The 21,214-nt window shown below is 36.9% G+C and overlaps 1 protein-coding gene and 1 pseudogene across 1 annotated transcript in view; both read right to left on the bottom strand.

Annotated features, from left to right (window-relative positions):
• The window catches only part of POLR3B (RNA polymerase III subunit B), a 119,264-nt gene that overhangs the window by 60,893 nt on the left and 37,157 nt on the right, over window positions 1-21,214 (bottom strand). The window contains exons 12-14 of the mRNA XM_069489583.1: window positions 17,470-17,604; window positions 3,440-3,601; window positions 572-772 (exon numbers count right to left, since the gene is read on the bottom strand). Coding sequence (XP_069345684.1) covers window positions 572-772; window positions 3,440-3,601; window positions 17,470-17,604 — 498 coding nt within the window. The remainder of the gene's footprint in view (window positions 1-571; window positions 773-3,439; window positions 3,602-17,469; window positions 17,605-21,214) is intronic.
• Window positions 10,636-11,157, bottom strand: LOC138397413 (serine/arginine-rich splicing factor 3 pseudogene; annotated as a pseudogene).

Here is a 21,214-nt window from a genome sequence, read left to right as displayed (position 1 = left end):
TTAGGTCTTGGACTATACACTACCAGTTGGCTGCAACTGAGTCTATGCTGTCCTCTAAGCACAGCTAAAGAAAATAAGGAGCTGGGCTCTATGAACACTACTTGGGTTATGGGTACACTTACAGCCAGGACTCAAGCATTACAAAAATGATCCATATAACCTAAAACATTTGTACCCTCTTAATAATTTGACATAAAAAAAAAGAAAAGAAAATAAAGAGCTGCTCAAAACGAGCTCCTCCTGAGTTTCAAAAGTGATGAGCCTCTCCATTTTCCTTCACATTCTTATCCCCTCTTTGTATGGTTTAATTCTTAGGATAAACTAAAATAACCAAGAGAAATGTGGACTGTGTTTCTATTTAGGTAACACACTGAATTAAATGCTTCTGTAGGTCATGGTTTTGGAATGATATTCATGTAGTCTTTACAAGCATGTCAGTATCTCTCTGCTAGATAAATGGCCGACCAAAAAAAGAACATGGCCTGGGGGATAGGAACAGAAGCAGAACCCCCACACCCATCCTAGTAGGTATTACTTCTGACACAGCCCAGAGACACCGTAGGTACCTTACCTCTCCTTCAGGAGTGTCCGAAGGACAAAGCATTCCCCACTGAGATGGCTGGAGAGAGCGAGGACCACTCACTTTTCTTGTCTTTTCAAATTGGGAAGATATTCTTGTCATCATGCCCAGGGCAGATATATATGACAAGCGAGACAGCACTTGGGTTACACCTTGGCGGTCCATTTTAAATCTCTTTAGAGACCAGTTTCCCTGTAGAGAGATGAAAGACATAAGACTATCCCTAACCCATTCACATGTTGCCTGATAGTGTGCAGTCACTCTGAGAAGTTCATCATAGGAACTGATTGCTTATAAAATTAGAGCCATGATATACATTCATAACTCAAAATGTCACAAAATTGAAATTTAGCCAGGTCACTTACTGGGGTTTTCTAAAAATATAATGAATATTAGCTATGTCTAGCAACCATCTCACAATGCTTTTTGCTGCCTCGACCATATCACCTCTGAGCAGTTGTCATCTGAGGAACTCAGTATATACTGAATAAGCCAGTTCAACCAGAGATTTCCACTAGAAGTAATAAGCTAACTGATAAAACACTGGCAATTTCTATACACATTTAAGGTAAAACCAGTTTGAAGCTCAAAGAGATAATTTCATGTTGGAATGTGCTATTATTTGGATGTCTTCCAAAGTTAGTCTTAAGTAGAGGAAAATAAAGCAATAGAAAAATAACTCTGATAGCAGTTATTAGGGATAACGAATAAACTGTAGGCTTCTTAATGGAGCCTCAAGGAATCTAAAAATTGTATTTATATATTCATATTAGGAAATATATATTCTCTGTAGCTATCATGTCACTTTAAAATATATTCATATGAAATAAATCTTGAACATTAAATTTATTTTATTCCCTATGCATTAAATATATTGTATTATTTTAAATATATTATTTTATAGTTGTAGTAATTATATATACTAAATAGTATTCTCAAGGATAATTTAAAGGTTAAGGTTAGAAATTGTTAAAATTTAAATTCACGGTAACGTGAATGAACAGCAGACAATAGTATGCTTTGAAAAAGCAAAGTAGAAAATAAAATGCCAAAAAAAAAGGGTTAATTAGATTTCTAATTCCAAACAGAAAAATTGCATCTGCAGTGGTTCTTCATTTCTCCTTTGAGAACCTGATGAAAGCTATGAATGGTCTCTTAAGAAAAATGCACACAAGACCATGAACACAAAAGTTTACATTCAATTTCAGGAGAGGACTCGTGGATCCTGGGTTAAAAACTCTTGTAGTAGAAAAATTGCTAGGGCTGCAGAAGATTAGGTGATCTGTTTGCATTAAAATATGTGACTTTGGGGGAGCTCCTTCACAAATTAAAGTTTGATCATTATTACAGTGAAGAGCTATCACTTCAGAACCCTGAGTTTTTGATAACATGTGAAAGAGCTAAATTCTAGGAAGAAACTCTTATTACAGGACAAAGAAACAGAGCAAACACATATATCCCACAAATTAACTTCTTATATTGCTTATTCAGTTAGCTCCTTTTATCCTTGGAATGAGAATGCATCTAGTAAACTGACTTATGCCCAGAGAGTAAGAGTAAATAAGGTAAATAAATATTCAGCACAGAGCTAAAGTAAGACAGCAGCTGTTGGCAAATAGGAAGTAGATGGGGAGTGAAGCCAAGATGTTCAGCAAGAGAATTTGTTCTAGTATTCTGCAGGACTATTACAAAAAGAAGAGAAACAGACAAGAGGTCTAAAACTACTTTGAGAAAAAGTTATTTGGTGAAAACATTCTACTAATGGCAACACTTGCAGAATTTTAAAGGCTGATCTTTTTCTGGCTGTCTACAGATAGGAGCATACCTGCAACAAAGCCTAAAAATGATTTTTCCAATAAGCAGTCCTGTCAGGGAGGTAAAGCAGTGTCATTTAGGGGCAAAAGAACTACTCAAAGCAGCTATTATGACCTGAAAATGACGGGTCAGAAAGCAAGAAAAAGCAATTATAACAGAAATGTGCTCAAGTACTCTTTGGAGGTTTCTCTTCAAATATTCAGGGATCTACCTTCAGACAAGTTTGGGCCACCAAAGTTTAATGTGCCTAAATAGGCACAATGGCCTGGTTCATCTCAAGTTTAGATGTAGCTGTCACTGCAAGGGCTGCTCATAGAGACCCATCATAAATTTCTAAAGTCAAGTTTTGAAGCAAATCTGTACTAATTCTTTCATCATTAAGGGATATCAACGTGTTAGACTATACTATGCTTTTGTTGGGGCAAAATCCTATCCATAAAACCAATTTTATGTCTGACATACAAAACATGAACCAGACCTTATCAGATAGACCTATAGTTGTTATGCTTTAAGAAAGGGAGCAAAAACCTATCTGATAACCTTTTATGAATAGCCTGGGACCCTGAATACACAGCAGCTGCTGTGGACTGAATTCACCACTCATGTTAGGAACCGCTAGCTGATAGGCCTTTAAAGAATATAAACCTACTATGAAATGAAATATTTTGAATTGTTTTAGACAAAAGTTGTGAATAATAAACATGCTTGAAATATGTCAATTTTACTACAGAAAAAAATGGGGAAAAGTATCCATTAAAACAATGGCTATCAACAGTTAAACTAAAAGATTTTTCCTCCACGTAAGAGTATCTATTTTCTTATTGCTTCATATAACAAGAACTATTCTTTGGCAGGAAAGTTACAGTAAAAAAATTCCTACTGGTGACATTTAAACTTTAGACTATTTTTCAAAGTAGAAAATTTGTAAACACTCTTTTAACTATATATATCTCACTTGGATTCTCAAAGTACTTTAAGTTTCCATTCCACTGAATACACTTACAAATAAATTAAAAAACTCTAAAAGAAGGACTCAAGACTTACAGTAGAAATGGCATTCACCATGCCATTGGTAATCTGGTCTTGGCGCATGTGTTTCACAACATCAAATTGGGCTGCTCTTTGCTTAGGAATCACCTGGTCTGCAATCTTCTTCATTTCAGAATTAAATTTTTTGAACAAATCTTCAAAAAGAAGAGATAAAAGCTAAAAAAAAAAAAAAAAAAAGATAAACAAAAGAAAAATAAGTGGTGATCTTTCAAAAAGCATTACTAGGCTATTTTAATAAACTTTTAGGTCTTGATTAAGGCTTTGGTAAAAAAAAAAAAATATAGAGCAACTTCTTAAAACTGAAAAATATACACATTTTTAAAATTCAATTCAATAGATATGTACACAATTTTCTACATACTTAACACTATACTAGGTATTGGAAATGACAGCAAAGATGATGACATAATCCCTGCATTTAAAGACAGTTCCAGACTTTAAGATTTCAATGACCACTGATGTAATTTTTAATTTTACAAATAAAGTTATACACTAAAACCAAAAAAGGTGAGGTGGAGAAGAATTACTGTTAAAAAGTCTGACACCAAAGATGCGGTGCCATTTGAACTTTTCCTATATCACTGGTAAAAATGTAAATTGGTACAATTACTTAGAAAACAGTTTGCAAATATCTACCCATCCCGTATGCCCCAACAATTCCTCTCCTAGGTATATTCAATACTGCAGTGGTTCTCAAGCTTTAGCATGTACAGAAATCACTCTGTGGGACTGTAAAAACACAAATTGCTGGCCCACCTCTCCAGTTTCCAATTTGGTAGATCTAGGGTAGAGCCCAAGAATTTGCATGTCTAACAAGTTCCCAGGAGATACCAGTGCTCCTGGTGGAAGGAGGGCACTTTGAGACTGAGGGTCCTACAGAAATTTGTGTTTAATTGCAGCAGGATACATACACCAGATATGTGCAGTGAAAGGACAGCCTTGCTAGCGAAACAACAGAAAAATTATCTAGTTTCTCAGTAAGGACTAAGATCAGTCATATGACCTTTCTTGCTAACAGGCACCCCATAGAATTCTGTTTTCACAACATTTGAAAAGAGCTGAGCAGACAGAAAAGAAATGTAAATCCTTCTCTTTTTTATATTCACTGGACCTATTTTCTTTACAGCCTTGAAGAGTTCCTGAGCTCCAGCAGGAGGGTGAGCTTCAGGTCTCAGTTCCTGCCCAAAACCGTATCTAAACGGCAAGATTGTTGACATCCCACAGCTGCTTCTGTTATCAGCCCTACACTAAGAAAAAAGAGAAGAAGCGGATGCAGCAGTATCCAGCTAATTGGGATACAGCTATAAATCATCTTCACCCCCTTTACAACCCCTAAATAAAACGCCCGAGTAACTAGTCTTCTACGCCTAACACACTCTTCCTCTTTCACTTCTGTGTTGGCCCTTTTTCCATCTGGAAAAAGTAAAACAAACTTTTCCTTCTTTCTATCCTAATCTTTGTGTGAGAAATTTTTCTCTACCCACGCTGTGAGCTACTTGTAAGTTCACCACTCTTACAGGTACTAGCATTATTTTTAATGGCTATAAACTAGAAATCATAGAAATAATATTTAGTTAGACAAATTGTGGCATACTCATATAATGAAACACTATAAACCTGCAATCCCTACCCCCTGTCTGTGGCCTGTTAGGAACCGGGCTGTACAGCAGGAGGTGAGTGGCAGGTTAGCCAGCAAAGCTTCATCTGTATTTACAGCTGCTCCCCATCACTCACCTCCTGTCAGATCAGCAGTGGTATTAGATTCTGCATTATGGTGAGTTGTATAATCATTTCATTATATATTACAATGTAATAATAAGAGAAATAAAGTATACAATAAATGTAATGTGCTTGAATCATCCCCAAACTATTCACCACCACCCACCCGCTCCAGTCCATGGAAAAATTGTCTTCCATGAAACTGGTCCCTGGTGCCAAAAAGGTTGGGTACCACTGCATAAAGCAATGAACATGAACAAAAAATAACTAACCACAAAATCATGACTGGATCTTAAGAATATATATGGTATGATTCCACCTACATAAGGTTGAAAAACCAGCACAACTATGCTATAATTTTAGGAAGGCACAATTAGGTGGTAAAAATTTTTAAAAAGCCAGCATGCAAATTCCACAAAAGAAGAAATCAGCGAAAATTTTAAGGACTTCGTAAAGCCAAAATGTGCTACCATGAAAGTTTAGAATTCTTCAGAGCCCTTGTGACAAGAGGAGTCTACAGTCACTTGAGTTCTTTTCTGTGGAGTGCTCTCCAAAGGATGGAGTGAGGCAGAAGACCTGAGAAAGACTCCTTTGTTGGAACAAAGGCAACAAAACCGTATCTACTTTCCTGGATTTTCTTGCTTATGAAGCAAAATCTTTAAGTCACTGGGGAAGTGTCAGGAAACCCTCCTGCCTAGCAAAGTCTCAGGAGGCAAAAGTAACCTGTACTCAGAGGAGTAGAGACAAAAGCTGTCTGTCCCTCAAGTTAGAAGAGGAAATCCTCCCAGTTCTCCCAACAAACCTTATACCTAGTAACAAGCAACAGCAGTCTACCACTGGAAGAGGGCCAGCAAGGAAAAGGTACAATGACAGAGGGAAGAGGAGGGACAAGCAAAAACCATCTTTCCCTGGGGGAAGAGCAGGAGACCTGTGTGGGCCAAGCACCCTGCACTGATACACAACAGGGGCCAGATACCACAGGGAAGGGGCAGAAATGGAAAGTGTTCCTTTATAGAATTGGGAAAAAGGAGAGAATGCCCATTCCCATCACCCCTATTCAACATTGTATTGGAGGTACTATTCAGTTAAAGAGGGCAAGAAAAAGAAGTAACAGATAAATATTGGAAAGGAAGCAATAAAACTGTCATTATTTAAAAGATAACATGTTCGTCCACACTGAAAATCCCAAAGAATCTAACAAAAAGCAACTGTATTTAAAATCTGGGAGAAATTAAAGAAAATCTCAGTATGAGAGATGTGTCATTTTCATAGATTGGAAGGCTTTGTATTATTTAGATGCCAATTCTCCCCAAATTGACCTATAAACTTAAATGCAATCTCAATCAAAAGCTAGCAGGCTTTTATTTATTTTTGTAAAAATATAAAAACTAATCCTAAAATTTAAGTAAAAATGTCAAAATTGCTGAGTTTATAATGATAGAAAGAAAAAAGACCTTCAGTATTCACCTCTGGAGGAAACTAGAGTACTAAATCATTATTCTGTAGACTGGTTTTATAAAAAAGCATCTAGCAAGCATTTTTCCTGCCTTTCTGATATAAATTATGTTTCAGGGTAACCAAAGAGATAATGATGAAAAGTATTCTTTATAAAAAATTCTAGCTAATAAATGTATTGAAATGAAAATATTAGAATGAAATAATGAATAAAGGAAATGATCATCATTTCAGATGCTAAATAAAACTACCAGGAGAAAAGCTCAGGGGGAACTTCACAATGGATGAATCGGGGCCCCAAACACCTAAAGCCATTAAGGTCATGCAATTTCTGTCTTACCCACAGGAACACTCTGGAGTCCTGAGCCACCTTGATGCAACAACACTGGAAAGGTCAGGTCCTGCTTGAGCCTAACCTTCCAGTCCTTCCTACCATCCTCTAGCAGAACTCCACCAACAGACCTTTGTCAATAACACATCAAACAGAAGAATCAAATAGCCAAGTTCTGCCTGCATTCCTGACCCACAACACTGTGAGTATGTGTAATAAAATGGTGACTGTATTAAGCCACTGTTTTGGGATAAAAGAGCAACAGATAACCAGAATACCAACATCAAGTTCACAAAAAGGTAAAACTAAATAGATGGCTTACTACAAATAAAGAGCTGGTAGACTTCTTCGATAATAAAATATAATGGATATTACAAATACTAAATTCCCCTACAAAATTAATTATATTAATTTTTTTCCTTTGTAAGCAACTTTTTTCTTTACAAAGCAAAGAAAAAAAGCTCAATATATTTGTGATCTAAGTTAACGAACAACACATTAAAGTAATATGGAGGGAGGCATTATATTTATACTAATTACTTCCTTAAAGAGGAATTCTGAGATTCAGGGAAAAATGTTTAAGTGAAAGATTTTTCCGAATTCCATACTGACTATATTCCTGAACGTTTATAACTGACAGGTAGTTTTTTGACTCATAATGAAGAAGATACTTAAATCAAATGAGTCTTCTCTTCCAGCTAGTACTGAAGAAAGAATTTCCTAAAGTGGGATTTGATTTTATGCTTTTTTCCCTTAAGTTAAACATGTCCTTCTACTTTTCTACTAAAATCAACCTCTCTGCAGATATGAAAACTTGGATCTTGGACTTGAATTTTACCATGTCAGAAGTGTTCTAAAAAGAAAACTTCCTCCTCCGAGAGCTTAATCCTTTCTTATAGTCAGACCCAGCAATTTCAGTCATGGAAAGAAAGAATATGGGAATGGAAGCAGGTGCAGAGGGGTGAGAGGGGATGAAGAAACCCATTTCAGCAACTTCCTGTGGCAACTGGCAAAAAGAACTTGAATAAGCACCCTGAACAGAACCAAATGACCTTAACCTAAACCACAAAAGCTCAGCTCTATTTTAATTAGTCTCTTATACTTAGACACTTTTGTCTCAAATTATGACAAAATGTTTTTGGATCTCAGTTGAATTTATTGTAGCCCCCTGATTCAAACACAAGGAAATGTCCTTGGTACTAAACAAGTAAAAAGAGCACAGTCAACAGAAATATTGCCTCATGAATAAATTTATTCACCCCTAAATTTTCAGTTTAAGAGAAATAATGTCCAGCTCATAGAGCAGTGAGAAGCCACAAGGCCACGCCACACAATAAACCACATTATTTAGGTCAAGAGTAAAATGACTAAAAGGGATGGAATGCTGGTGATAATATCAATACCTTCATTGGTAGCATGAGCCTTTCAGCCTGTTTAAGACAGGAGCACTAAAGAGGAGATCATATTTAAGGAAAAATATGACAGCTCATCAATTGATTTTCAATGAAAATGCTTAAAAAAATTAATAAAGTAGTTAAGCTCCTGAAATACAGTTTCACCAATTAGCTTAATGTCAGAGAATTCTAATTAGGCGTCTTGAGATTGCTATTTAGTGTTTAAGCCTTCAGAGTGCCAAATTCTCCTTTTCACACAAACTGGTTGCAAAATTAAAGACATTAGGCTGCCTTAATTACATTATCAGAACAGCTGGGATTAGGCAATCTCTGAAGTCAAGACGGCATTCTTTTGTCACAGGGTGGAAATCCCTGGCTTTCCAGGGTGCCGGATTTTGGTGCCATTCCATATCTCACCCATACAAAGCAAGCTGCATTAGAAACAAAAAATTTGCAGACAAAGAATAGAGAAATGCTCAGCAAATAATGAACACATTACCGAAAAAGAAAAGGTAGGTGAAAAGATTAAGCCTGAAATCGGTAGGTTTTGCTAACACCTCTACTGGCGGCTGGCCTGCCAACCCTCTGGTGGCAGTAAGACTGAGGGAAAGCTCTGTGAACTTGCTTGGCCAGTGGAGACAACTCTGTTATCTAAAGCTGAAGCACATTTATACTCCCTCATCCCATGGGGTGTGAAATTAGCAGCTATTGTCTTTACACATTTTTGCCAACACAATGCCTTTTATGTCTTTACATTGTTTATAAAGCTATGTTTTCTTGCACATGGGAACCCTCTTTTTAATTCTAATTTTTTAAGCAACAGGATTGGCTCTCCTCCCCTCCTCCCTACTCCATTCCTTATTCCCCTAAACAACCAATGTTTTTATAATGGACTCATCTGACAGCATGATTTTTCCCAATTAAAAAACAGTAAAGATTGGGATTGAGGGTGGTAGGGATGCCCATAATTCCTCGCACAGTGGTCAATCTGAAGGTGGCCATCAGATTATCTACTAGGCATCAGCCATTAACCAAACAGAGCTTCCCCCAGTAGTCCAGATACTTTTTTCCCAAAACCTACAACTGCTATAATTTCTTAATTCCAGTTTTAAAATTTTAGGTGTGGCAATATCTGCTGTTATCACCCCAGTGCCATCATCTCTCATCTGGAATACTGCCACAGACTCCTAGCCAGGCCTCTCTTGGCACGTTGTCTCCAAATCAGATCTTTCTAAACTAGAACTCAAATTATGTCACTCCCCGAATAAAACTCTTCCATGGTTTTCCACTGCAAGTAGAATTAAATCCAAATCTCCTTTCATGGCCTACAAGGCCACAGACAATCCAGCCTCTGCCTAGGTCTTCCATGTCCTCTTTCATCACCTACACACCTCACTCACTCCAGCCACAATGACTCTTGGTCAGTTCCTCCATTCCCCTGACTTATTCCTGCCTTGGGAGATGTACACCTCCTGTGTTTCTTGCTGGAATGCAGTTCTCCAGGTTGCGAGAGATTGGCTTTTTTTTTTTTTTTTTAAACAATTGTAACCAACACTTTAATCCCAAAGATTCTCACAAAACATATTACAAATGACAGCATGAAAAAAAAATCTTGCACAGTAACTCAAAGTTCAGCTCTACAAGGTACCCTTAAACTAGCAGGATATTGGTATTTTGATATCTCTAATTTCCAAATAAAAAATGTTACAAACAGCTGCGTATTCATATATAGCAATCACATAAGGAACTTAACTTAGGACCTAAACCAAAGGTAAACTTTCTTGGAATTTATCAGATTCTATACCAACTGGGCAACCTCTGCCCAGGGTGAAAACTAGCTGGATTTTTCAAAGACCTCTAATTTAGTGTAATGGTACAGCTTTTATTTTTACCTGCTGGCTTGTTTCACAGCAGCTTTTAAAGGCTGCTTATTCAACTATAGCTGCATACTATATCCCATATATGGAAAAACAATCTTAGTTCAATTTTTGCCAGTTTTGTTTCTATATTTAAAAAAAAAAAATCACACTTTAGCTGGGCAGGATTTATAGGTTTATTATCAGTCTATTCAAAACTCAAATTGGAAGCAAATTCAATTTTGCTTAAGGGAACATTATAAAGTAACAATTTTCGGTATTACATGCCTCATATGATCCGTGTCAAACCATAGAGAAATGTATCTTTTATGCTACTGTTCCAAGAGACAAACAAATTTGAATAGCTAAAACATCTTGCAAATCAAGCTTATAAAGTCTCAAACAAAACTTGAATTTTCTGTACATACTCCTGTCAAATGAAGTTATTTCCTATACACCACTTCTCTTGCAAACTGGTCTTCTATTTCCTTTCATTTGACCTAGATTGGCTTCAAGACCCAGGGAAGGATCGGGAGGGCTTACTATTTCTCTCGAGAGATAATGATCTCTCTCTTCTATCTCTAGAAAGAGACCTGCTCTGGCTGCAAGAGAAGATTCTCCTTGGAGAGGTGGAGGACTCCTCCTACAATAATCATCTTGACGGTGATGACCCCAAGAGGGAGGTGGGCCACAATTTCAACTTTTTTCACCATTTGACAGTTCCACTTTTGCATAGCACCCATATAGTGTTCTTCCGTCTAGCTCTTGTACAGCATCGGCTGAATCTTGGGGATCTTCAAATTCAATAAATGCAAAGCCAGGAGGGTTTCTGGCAACCCACACATTTCAGAGTGGTCCATAATAGCCAAAAGCCCATTCCAATCCAGCCTTGTTGCCATTGTTTCCAAGATTATCTGCACAGACCTTAGAGTCCAATAGACAGGAACCACAATGCATTTCAAAATCTAGGGTTAAAGCGTGGAAGCTCAAGTCCTCATGCTCCAATGGATCTGCCTGCTCCCCTCTGGCCAGACTACCACAGATGCTCTTTCTTACCTGGCGCCCATGAAATGGCGGCTGGGATTGGCTTTTCCTCATTCAAGTCTCAGTTAATATGTGTGAGGGCTTGGTTTAAAATACATCATTTTTTCAAAGAGATCTTCCCTGACCACCCTGACTAAAGTAATACCCTTCCCCCACTAACACCCCAACATTCTAACATTAGCTTGTTTTGGGTTTTCTTTAAACACTTATAATCATCTAAAATTACTGTGTTTATGTACTGTATGTTTGTCCATTGTCTCCCCTACCAAAATGCAAACTCTTTAGAGCAGGTGCCTCATTACTCTTGTTCACCATTGGATCTCTGGTGCTCAGTACAGGGCTGGCACTTCAGTGAGGATAAAGAGATGAATATAAATGGTTCCTGCCTTCAATGAGCTTATTGTCTAAAAAAGGAAGGAAGCATGCAGGTAAAGAATTATATAGTAATTTAGCATACAAATAAAGGCTTGAACAAAGTGTTATTAGTGTAAGGAAGACAGAGCAACTAACCATGCCAGGGGTTCACAGATGGTTTCAGAGAGGACAACCCAAATGATGATAAATAAGTAGGAGCTCCTCATTAAAAGGAGAGTGAAAGGGCTACGAGGGAGGGGCAACTTAGGCAGAAGGCATAACTCAAAGGTGGAGTGATGAAAGAGCATTAGGGTGTGTTTGGGAAGATATAACTAGCTCACCTTGGCAAGAAATAAGGCTGGAAAGATGTGCAGGGGCAAGATCATCAAGGACCCTTCAAGCTCTGGAAGGGGTCTAAATGTCCTTCTATACAGCAAACTATGTTTATTAATTCCACAGAAGAGTTTCAGGAGAAGGGGAGGGAGGCAAAGAAATAAGCTTTTATACCTGGCTTCAACCAGAAAGGCTCGACTTCTACCTGTTTTAATATTGGGATTCCAATTAAGAGTTCATGATTTAAAAAACCTTGAAACCTACATCTGAAGCTCAGGCCTGCTGAGGGATGCTCCTAGGAAATGGTGTTGGGAATACTCTGCACCAGCTGAACAGGCAGGCACATGGGCAGATCCTCCAGAGCAGACAGATGCGAGGGGCATCTAAGAATCAGGAAAGGCACATGGAGGATTCAAATGTACTGGTGCTGTGTTCATTCTTAAAGCGAGTGAGAATATATAAGTATTTGCTTTATGAGACTTATATACATGATATGTATAGTCTTGTATGCATGAAATTTTTCGTAACTAAAAAGCACATACACAAAAGCAGATATATGTCAATTTCTATAGCAACAGACACATTTAACTGATTAAATCCCCTCTTAAGTAAAAAAGGGCTTGGCAGTAATGGTCAAACAACATTCTCAGACATTACTTTGAAAATCTGTTTCAAACTAATGAGGATGAATTGTTCCTGCTCCTTTACATTTCTCCTGAAGTTGTAAAACCTGACTCCAAACTTGCCCCTGACAAAGGTCCCCAAAGAAGCCCTACAGAACTTAGCATAAATTCACTCATAGGCCTGAATAGTCTATAGGCTAAAAATTTCCTATGCTGAACTTTAAAATACCAGTTAATAAAAATATTAGCATATGCATAGTGTCTCTGGAAGGATAGAGGAGAGGATGAAAAAAATGACAGTTTCTGGGAAGGGGAACTGAGGAACTGAGTCAGATGGGAAGGGGAGGTCAGAGATGGGACAGACTCACTTTCCACTGTAAACTTTGTTTAAAATTCTTTTTACTATGCTATTATTTTTTAAAAACAACTTGAGAATTATCTTTTTTATTTTAATATATCTGCTATTTTATAATGTTTATTATTTTTACTAACATTATTTTTAAAAAATCATAGCATTATGTTTTTGTAAAAATTAAAGATAATTGCTTAAATAGGTAAAACAACCTTGAGAATAACAAAAGGAGCATCTTGGGATTTGCAAAATCTCAGTCTAGGCAGGGTGGTATCATTCATAGGTACATATCTCCTAGGAGAATTCCAGGGGACTTGGGAAGTAGTACTGCCAATTGGGAGCATGCTAGTGCCCTATACAAACACATCTGTAAGTTATGATAACCTTAATTATTAAGGAAACTTGACATCTTCTTCTCATCAGTCATACCAGCATCCCTCCATGACAATCACACAGACTGGTTTCATAAGCAGGATTATCACCAACAACATAGACCCTAAATTTCTGCAAGGTGATTTGGCTAACACTTCATTCTCTAACGTGGCATCTTCCATTAACCACATCACATCTCATTGTGGTGACCATACTGCTCTCAGGAATGGGGAGCCATTCAAATAGCTTAAGCACAGGAATAGAAGATCATATCCATATCTTAAAATAACTTTAGTAGTACTGTGAAAGATGAATGGAGTTGGGGTGAGGGTAAGAACAGACAGACTACTTATCAGGAGGTTATGCTGATGTTGTAGCCCTGTACTCTAGCAGTTACACTGGAGATAAATTAGAGATGCATTTAGGAAGCAGAATAGACAGGATTTGATTTGACTAATCTAATGTGTAGAGAGAAGGAACAGAAAGAGTCCAGAATGACATGGAAGTTTGTAGTTTGGCTGAATGACTAGATGGCACTGCTACTGACTAAAACAGCAAGTGAAGAAAAAATAGCAGATTCAAAGGGGCTTTAAGGTAAATTCTTTTAGAACATGCAATAATTGATTACTTTAACAAGTACGTGATGAATCTCTACTATACCTAGGGCATCTTATTAGTTGCTTAGTTTATAAACAAGAAAGACATAGTCTCTGTCCTCAGGAAACTTCAAGTCTATTATAAAAATGAAGGGACCTTTGCTTCTTATAGCATATTGGGTTAGACTGTTTGAGGAGTCTGGGTGCTATAATATGACTAGATTCTAGATAAAACATGCTTCTCATGTTTCTCTGGGCTTGCAGGAAGAATAAGAAAATTCCAAGGAACACCCCTTCCCTAACTACCCCTACACTCCAAGAGTCATAGGATTAACAAATGAGCTGAAGTCAGGGTAGGGAGGCGGGAGCAATAAGCAAACCCAAAAGGCAGGGTTGCCCTGAGAATAAATACTGATAGCAACTTAGAGATCTGGAGACTAAATCTAGGTTCAGTGATAAGGTGAAGGATATGAACTTGAAATTCATATAATACTCAGAACCATATAAGAAGACTAGAGAAGTCCCAGGTCAGCAGCATTTCCTACAAAAGAAAATACATATCCCTGAAAGAAAATATCCCTAGTTTAGTCCCCCAGGATCTAAGGTCAATTAAATGAGAGTTCATAAAAAAAGAGATAAGACAGAACACCTACAAAGGAACTAGAATTAGGCCCTGTGCCAGTCAAGGTATCTGTTACTCATTTAATCCTATAATGGTCCTATAAGGTACAGAGAGTACAGACCCCATTTTAACAAACAGGTAAACTGAGGCAGAAAGAGGTGAAATACTTGCCTAAAGTTAAAAAAAAAAAAAAAAGACAAAAATCCTGGCAAATGGTGGAGCCCTGATCAAAATGGTGAGAGAGAATAAATATCAATCTAGAATTGTGCATCTAACAAACCTCCTACTCTAAAGACCTAAACTTAAAGCTAAAAGTATAAAACTCTTAAAAGAAAACACTGGGTAATGGATTTGGCTACAATTTCATGGTTAGGACACCAAAAGCACAGGCAACAAGAAGAAGAAAATAGACAAATTGGACTCTTTCAAAATTAAGAACTTTGGTGCATCAGAGGACACTATCAAGAAAGTGAAAAAATAACCTACAGAATAGAAGATAATTTTTTTTTTTTGAAACAGAGTCTCACTCTGTTGCCTGGGCTAGAGTGCCATGGCATCAGACTAGCTCACAGCAACCTCAAACTCCTGGGCTCAAGCAATCTTTCTGCCTCGGCCTCCCAAGTAGCTGGGACTACAGGCATGTGCCACCATGCCCAGCTAATTTTTTCCATATATTTTTAGCTGTCCATATAATTTCTTTCTGTTTTTAGTAGAGACGGGGTCTCGCTCTTGCTCAGGCTGGTCTTGAACTCCTGACCTCAAGCGAGCCTCCCGCCTCAGCCTCCCAGAGTGCTAGGATTACAGGCGTGAGCCACCGTGCCCGGCCTAGAAGATAATATTTGTAAATCATAGATCTGATATTTTTATGTATCTGGAATATATAAAGAATGCCTACAATTCAACAATTAAAAAATGGGCAAAGGACTTGAATAGACATTTCTTCAAAGAAGATCTACAAATGACCAATAGACACATCAGGAAAAGATGTTCAATATCATTAGTCATTAGAAAAATGCAAATCAAAATGGCACTATGTGAGCTGAAACAGTAAGGCAGAGCATTGTCTTGTTAGACCTCAGGTGGAAACCTGTGTAGGACAACTCAAATTTTTTTCAGCTCTGAAAATGTCTGTGAATGACCAAGAAAGTGCCATGAGTATTGACTTGGGGGTTACAAATAAATGTTAGGGAATAGGCAAATTTGCAAGTATGGAATCTACAAATAAAGGGGTTTAACTGCATAAACTAGACAAAATAGCAAACTACTTGAAATGTACTGGAGAGTGTCCAGAAGTAAGGAGAAAGTGAGGAAAAGGAACACTTATCAAAAGGAAATGGTTCTGAGTGAGTCTCCCATTTTAAGGCTTTTCACCTAAGGGCAGGCCATGGTGCCTGTCACAACAGAGGCCAAAACTTGAAAAAGAATGTTGCAGTCTTACTGGATTGAAGAACCAGAGAAAAAAGACCTGAGCTATCTCAGTAGCTGAAAAGTAAGTGAGGAAATTCCAAATTCTGTATTTGATCCTGTCCAAATGCCCAACTGACTCCTGAAAGCCCAAGCAGCTCAGCTATGATTAAAAGAACTAAACATATTTCAGTTGCTGTTTCCTGCAAAAAGACAGGATTCAGAGGATTTTCAGCCAAATTCATTGCCGTAAAATACAAAAAAACAACAACGCTCTACAGAGGAATATAACAGAATCCAGAGTCTCTACAGCTCATCATCCACAATGTCCATTAGGACACAATCCAAGATTATTAGACATAAGAAACAGAAAAGCATGATCCACACTCGAGAGAAAAGCCACTGAAGAGACTGACCCCAAAATGACTAAGACATTAAAATCAGACAAAATTTTAAAGCAGCTATTAAAATTCAAGGATGTAAATAAAAATATGGTTGTGATGGATGAACAAACAAGAAATCTGAGAAGAGAAATAGAAGCTGTGAAAAAATACCCAAATGAACTTTCTAGAATTGAAAAATATAATATATAAAATAAGAAATTAACTAGATGTCTATAACAGCATATTAGAGGTGATATAAGAAAAAGTAAACTTGAAAATAGATTAATAGAAATTATCCAATCTAAAGAAGAGAAAAAAATTTTTAAAAATTAACAGAGCCTCAATATCAAAGTTTCTAACTAACAGTATAATTAGAGTCAGAAAGAGAAGAGACAGAAAATAGTGCAAAAAAGATAAGTGAACAAAGTCTGAATATTTCTCAATTTTGCCAAAAGACATAAATTTACAGATTTAACAATTTAGTACACCCTAAGCAGGGTAACAATAAAGAAAACCACATCAAAGCTCTTCTTTAAAACCAAGGACAAAAGAAAGCATCCAGGTCTCTGTTCTAGCTCTTTGATTTAAAGGCAACATCTGATAGAAATGCTAAACAACAAGTTGCAAAGACTTTTAGATACTTGCTACCCAGTTGAAAGGGATATATACTCTCAAAATAAGATATCATTTATCAGCTAAGATTTAAAATGAGATTAGAGATATCCCACTAACCTACTTTTACCATGTCATCAAAATAGTCAGGGAATTGTTTATTTACTTACTGTCTCACTCACTAGATTTTAAGAACCAAGACAAAAGGGACCTTTGTCTGTCTTATTCCCTCTTGCATACCTCGTACCTAGGAGTATGTCTAAAACATAAGTGCTTAATAAATATTTGTTAATTGAATAAATTATATTAAAGTCATACTTTATTTCCATTACACAAAATGAAGGTAAATATCTCAACAAAAGATATAATGTAGGTAACCCACTATTAACATTTAAAGAATTAATGTTTTCACAGGTAATTTCTTTACTGAGAGATAGTAAGTTGTGTAAAATGTTTATACTTCAAACATGCAACCTGTACACCATTCAAATGTCTCTTCTTTCTATCTGAAATGGAAACTAGGTTAATTTTTATTAAAGAAAATAAGATTTTTGACATAGAGTATTTAAATCACCTGTCCTGCCAATTCCAATCGCTTGTTACCATAATAGTCTCTGTCGTCGACTTTATTATCTCCTTGTGCCAAAATTACTCTTCGCACCATCACTGCAGTATAGATACATTTGGCTCGGAAATTGAATTCCTTAACCTGTAATTCAGAAATTGGAAAAAAATTTTGAGAAAATGCACACTAAAATTTAAGATACTCCAAGAAAAGAACCAATGTTATAACATTTAAATAATATTGAATTATGATTCTCCCTATTTAAGGAAATTCAACTAGTCTGTAAACTTCCTGAAGGCTGAGATGATGATTTTTCATCTTTACACTCAGTACCTGTGAGTACCTTTTCTTCAGAGAAGACTACTATTTACTTCTTTCCTTCCTATATACTTCATGCCACTCCTTCATTAGAGGTGGAGTCCATCATCCCCCTTGGATTGGCCTGTGATTAGTTTGACCAAGAGAATACAGCAGAAATGATGCCAAGTCAATTCCATGCCTATCCTTTAATTAAACTGGCATCTCCTACTTCCTTTCTCTTAGAGTCCTGAGGCACCATGTTAGAAGTCCAGGACACTCTGTTGTGCAGAGAGAGAGGCTACGTGGAACAGCACTGAGGGAGCGGAGATATGAGTGAAGAAGCCATCTTGGATGGCCAGCCCACTTGGGCCTTCAGATGACTCCAGCCTCAGTTGCTGTCTGTCTGAAAGCTCATGAGAGACCTAAAATGAGAACCCCTCCCTAACTCAGGTTATGCCCAGTTAAACCACAGAATCATAAGAGATACAGTAAACAGTTAAACAGTTATGTTAAGCCATTAAGTTTTGGAATTTTTTGTTATGTAGTGATAACAAGTACAGTACTAAAACACTGTCTAGCATGCAGCAAATATCTGCTGAATGAATAAATGGATGGACTGATGCATGAATTTGCTGCAAATGTTCTAGCCAATCTTCCCTAGTAGAAATGCTGTAATCTATATGAATGAATCTGGCTCAATCATTAAATTGAATTAGAACTGGTAAAATAACTGCACTGATTTGTTTGGGGAGATAAAGACCTGAGGTAGATCCTTTCCCTACAGCTAAAAAGTTGAATTCTGAGAATGCAGTCTGAGCTTTTGCCAATTTCGAGAAATATTTTATAGGCCTATCTATAGAGGATACATACTACGAGAAAATTTCCTTTTTACTTCCCTTAATCATTTACTAAAATCCCAATGAGATCCTTTTTAGTAAGATTATCATTATGACAGTAACTCAGCACATCTTGATCTAAAAGAACAGTAGCAAGCATTCTCCTTTATAAGTTTTGTTGTTGTTAAGGAATTCCACTAAATGATGTTGGCATTCTGTATGTGTTTGAAAAGTTTATTTTCCTTCAAAGGAAGCTGAAGGAAAATAATTTCTTCTCTAGGTCAATTCATTCTCTTTCTATTACTGAGAACTTTGGAATATGTTAAAAGAAATGTACTCTGAATGTGGTAAAAGAAAAAGCTCTAAAAGCTGCTTTGTCATCTTGTACCCACAAAACAATTACATCAATAAAAGGTCTTTAAAAAGAACAGTCTCTTGTCCATTCTTTAAAAATCCCCCGCAATCATAACACCGATTACCACAACACCAAGAAAAAAAAACCCACCAGTGTCTGGGCAGCTATAAGTAATGTACATCAATTGCTATTTCCAAAGCTGTATGGTCCTCCATTCTGGTACATATAATTTACATTTTATTTTTTCTGATCTTAATGTGGCAAGTTACATGGAACACCTAACTCTTCTAGTTGCAGTTATTCTTCTTATTAATGAGAAAAATGAAGCAAACTTTCATTAACCAAATTTTCAATTTTCAATAAACCCCATTTCACATTTTGCTTTTGCATAAATACTGGTAGAGACTCCCAAGACATTTATAAGTAGAAATAAATATGGATATTTATAGCAATGCCCCTATTATACTTTATAAGGCTATTCCTTCATTAGAGGTAGAGTCCATCACCTCCTTGGGATTGAACCCTAATTCATTTTCACTCCCCTCTTTAACGACTATATGCTGAAAAGCAAACCCTAGGTCTAAATTGAAATAATGAGTTAATACTTGGCACATTTTTCCAGGACTATTCCCAGAGCTATATGGAGGGTGGGGACCCATTAATCTAGTGGCTGACATCATTTTTTGGTAGAATGCCAATAGTAGTTCAGATATGCCTTCCTGGGATGTCCACCTGTGAATTATCTGAAAAAGGGAGAAAAAGAAGAACTAACAAATGAGCTTGGAATGCTCAGCAGAATTGTCATCAGAACTCTGGAGATCTTTTAATGTTACCTTGGAAGAAAGAGAGGTCTGGGACTTAGGGATTTTTTTTCTGGAGCCTAACCACCCTTAGAGCAGTGGTTTTAAACTTTAGTATGCATCAGAATCACATGGAAGGCTTTTTATGACACAGATTGCTAGGACTCACCCCCAGAGTTTCTGAGTCAGCAGGTCTGGGGCAGAGTTCAAGTATTTCTAACAAGTTCCCTGGTGATGCTGACATTACTAGTCCAGGGAATGCTCTTTGAGAACCACGGCCCCCAAGGAACTGAGAGGCCAGGGACCAAGACAAAGTCCTCTTCAGGCTACCCTCAAGTACAAGTGCCGGAAACTGCTGAATATCCTGCCCATTTTCTCCCTCTATGTAGACACACCTAAATCAGTGCTTTCCAAAGTTTAGTCATTAAAGTTCTACCATCAAGAGTATTGCCATATCTCTATAATACTTTTATTTTTATTCATCTTTTAACAACTCGTTTTAAAGTAAGCTTCATTCTATGTAATAATACTATGAAGTCACACATACCACAAAAATGAATTTGATGTGCTAGCTGTATTCTTTCTAATAAATAGATAATTACTTAAATCAAACTGTCCCTGTACCACCTAAAATCACTTTTTATAGCATACTTAGGTAAACATTGTCCTAAACCATTCTGGAAAAAGAAGATCTTTTCCTGGTTCATCTATTCTTATTTTATTCCTCACTGGATTATGTATAACCAAACTTTTTAAAATGGCAATTTGGGCTCAGTGCAATCACAGGAAAGTGCAAATGATTATCTTTATCAACCTAATTAAACAAATGTCAATAGAGCCAGCATTCTGTCAGCTAAGACTCTTTAATTAATCAAAAGTTCTCTTTAGTTACACAACAGAAGTGAGGCTTCTAATAGAGACTCTAGCTACGTGAGGAGCCATAGAAAATACACAGCTTTACATACATCATATCACTGAATCATCACAAGAACCCTGTGAGAAAGTGACATTATTTTAATTATACAGATGAGAATACTAACGCTTTGAAAAGTTAACATTTGACCAGAGTAAATCAGTTAGGATGCTGAAAACCAGGATTTGAACAATTATGTCTCAGGCACCAAAGCCCTGTTTCCACTATCCATTTTAGATATTTTGCATTTCAAACTGTCTTTCCAATCATCCAAATGACCTTAAAATTCAGTTCCGACCCAGCTTTAACATCAAGAATTTTCTAATTCATTCGATTAAATCAAGGACACATACAAGGATTCTACAAAGTGTAGAATCAAAGACCTGTAATCTGACTCAAAAGGTGTTTTTACATAAGAAAACTGAATTTGAATGCATTCAGTGGTCTCAACTTTCACAGATCCCTTGACCTCCCATTATTTTACAATCAGTTCCTGAAGGTTGAGTTTGTATACCCAGAATTAGATCATTCATGAATGGTACACATACTA

The sequence above is a fragment of the Eulemur rufifrons genome, chromosome 16 (assembly GCF_041146395.1).
Source record: "Eulemur rufifrons isolate Redbay chromosome 16, OSU_ERuf_1, whole genome shotgun sequence".
NCBI classification, from domain to species: Eukaryota; Metazoa; Chordata; class Mammalia; order Primates; family Lemuridae; genus Eulemur; species Eulemur rufifrons.
The sequence above is the reverse complement of the archived record's forward strand: the minus strand, read 5'-3'. Positions and strand labels throughout refer to the sequence as shown.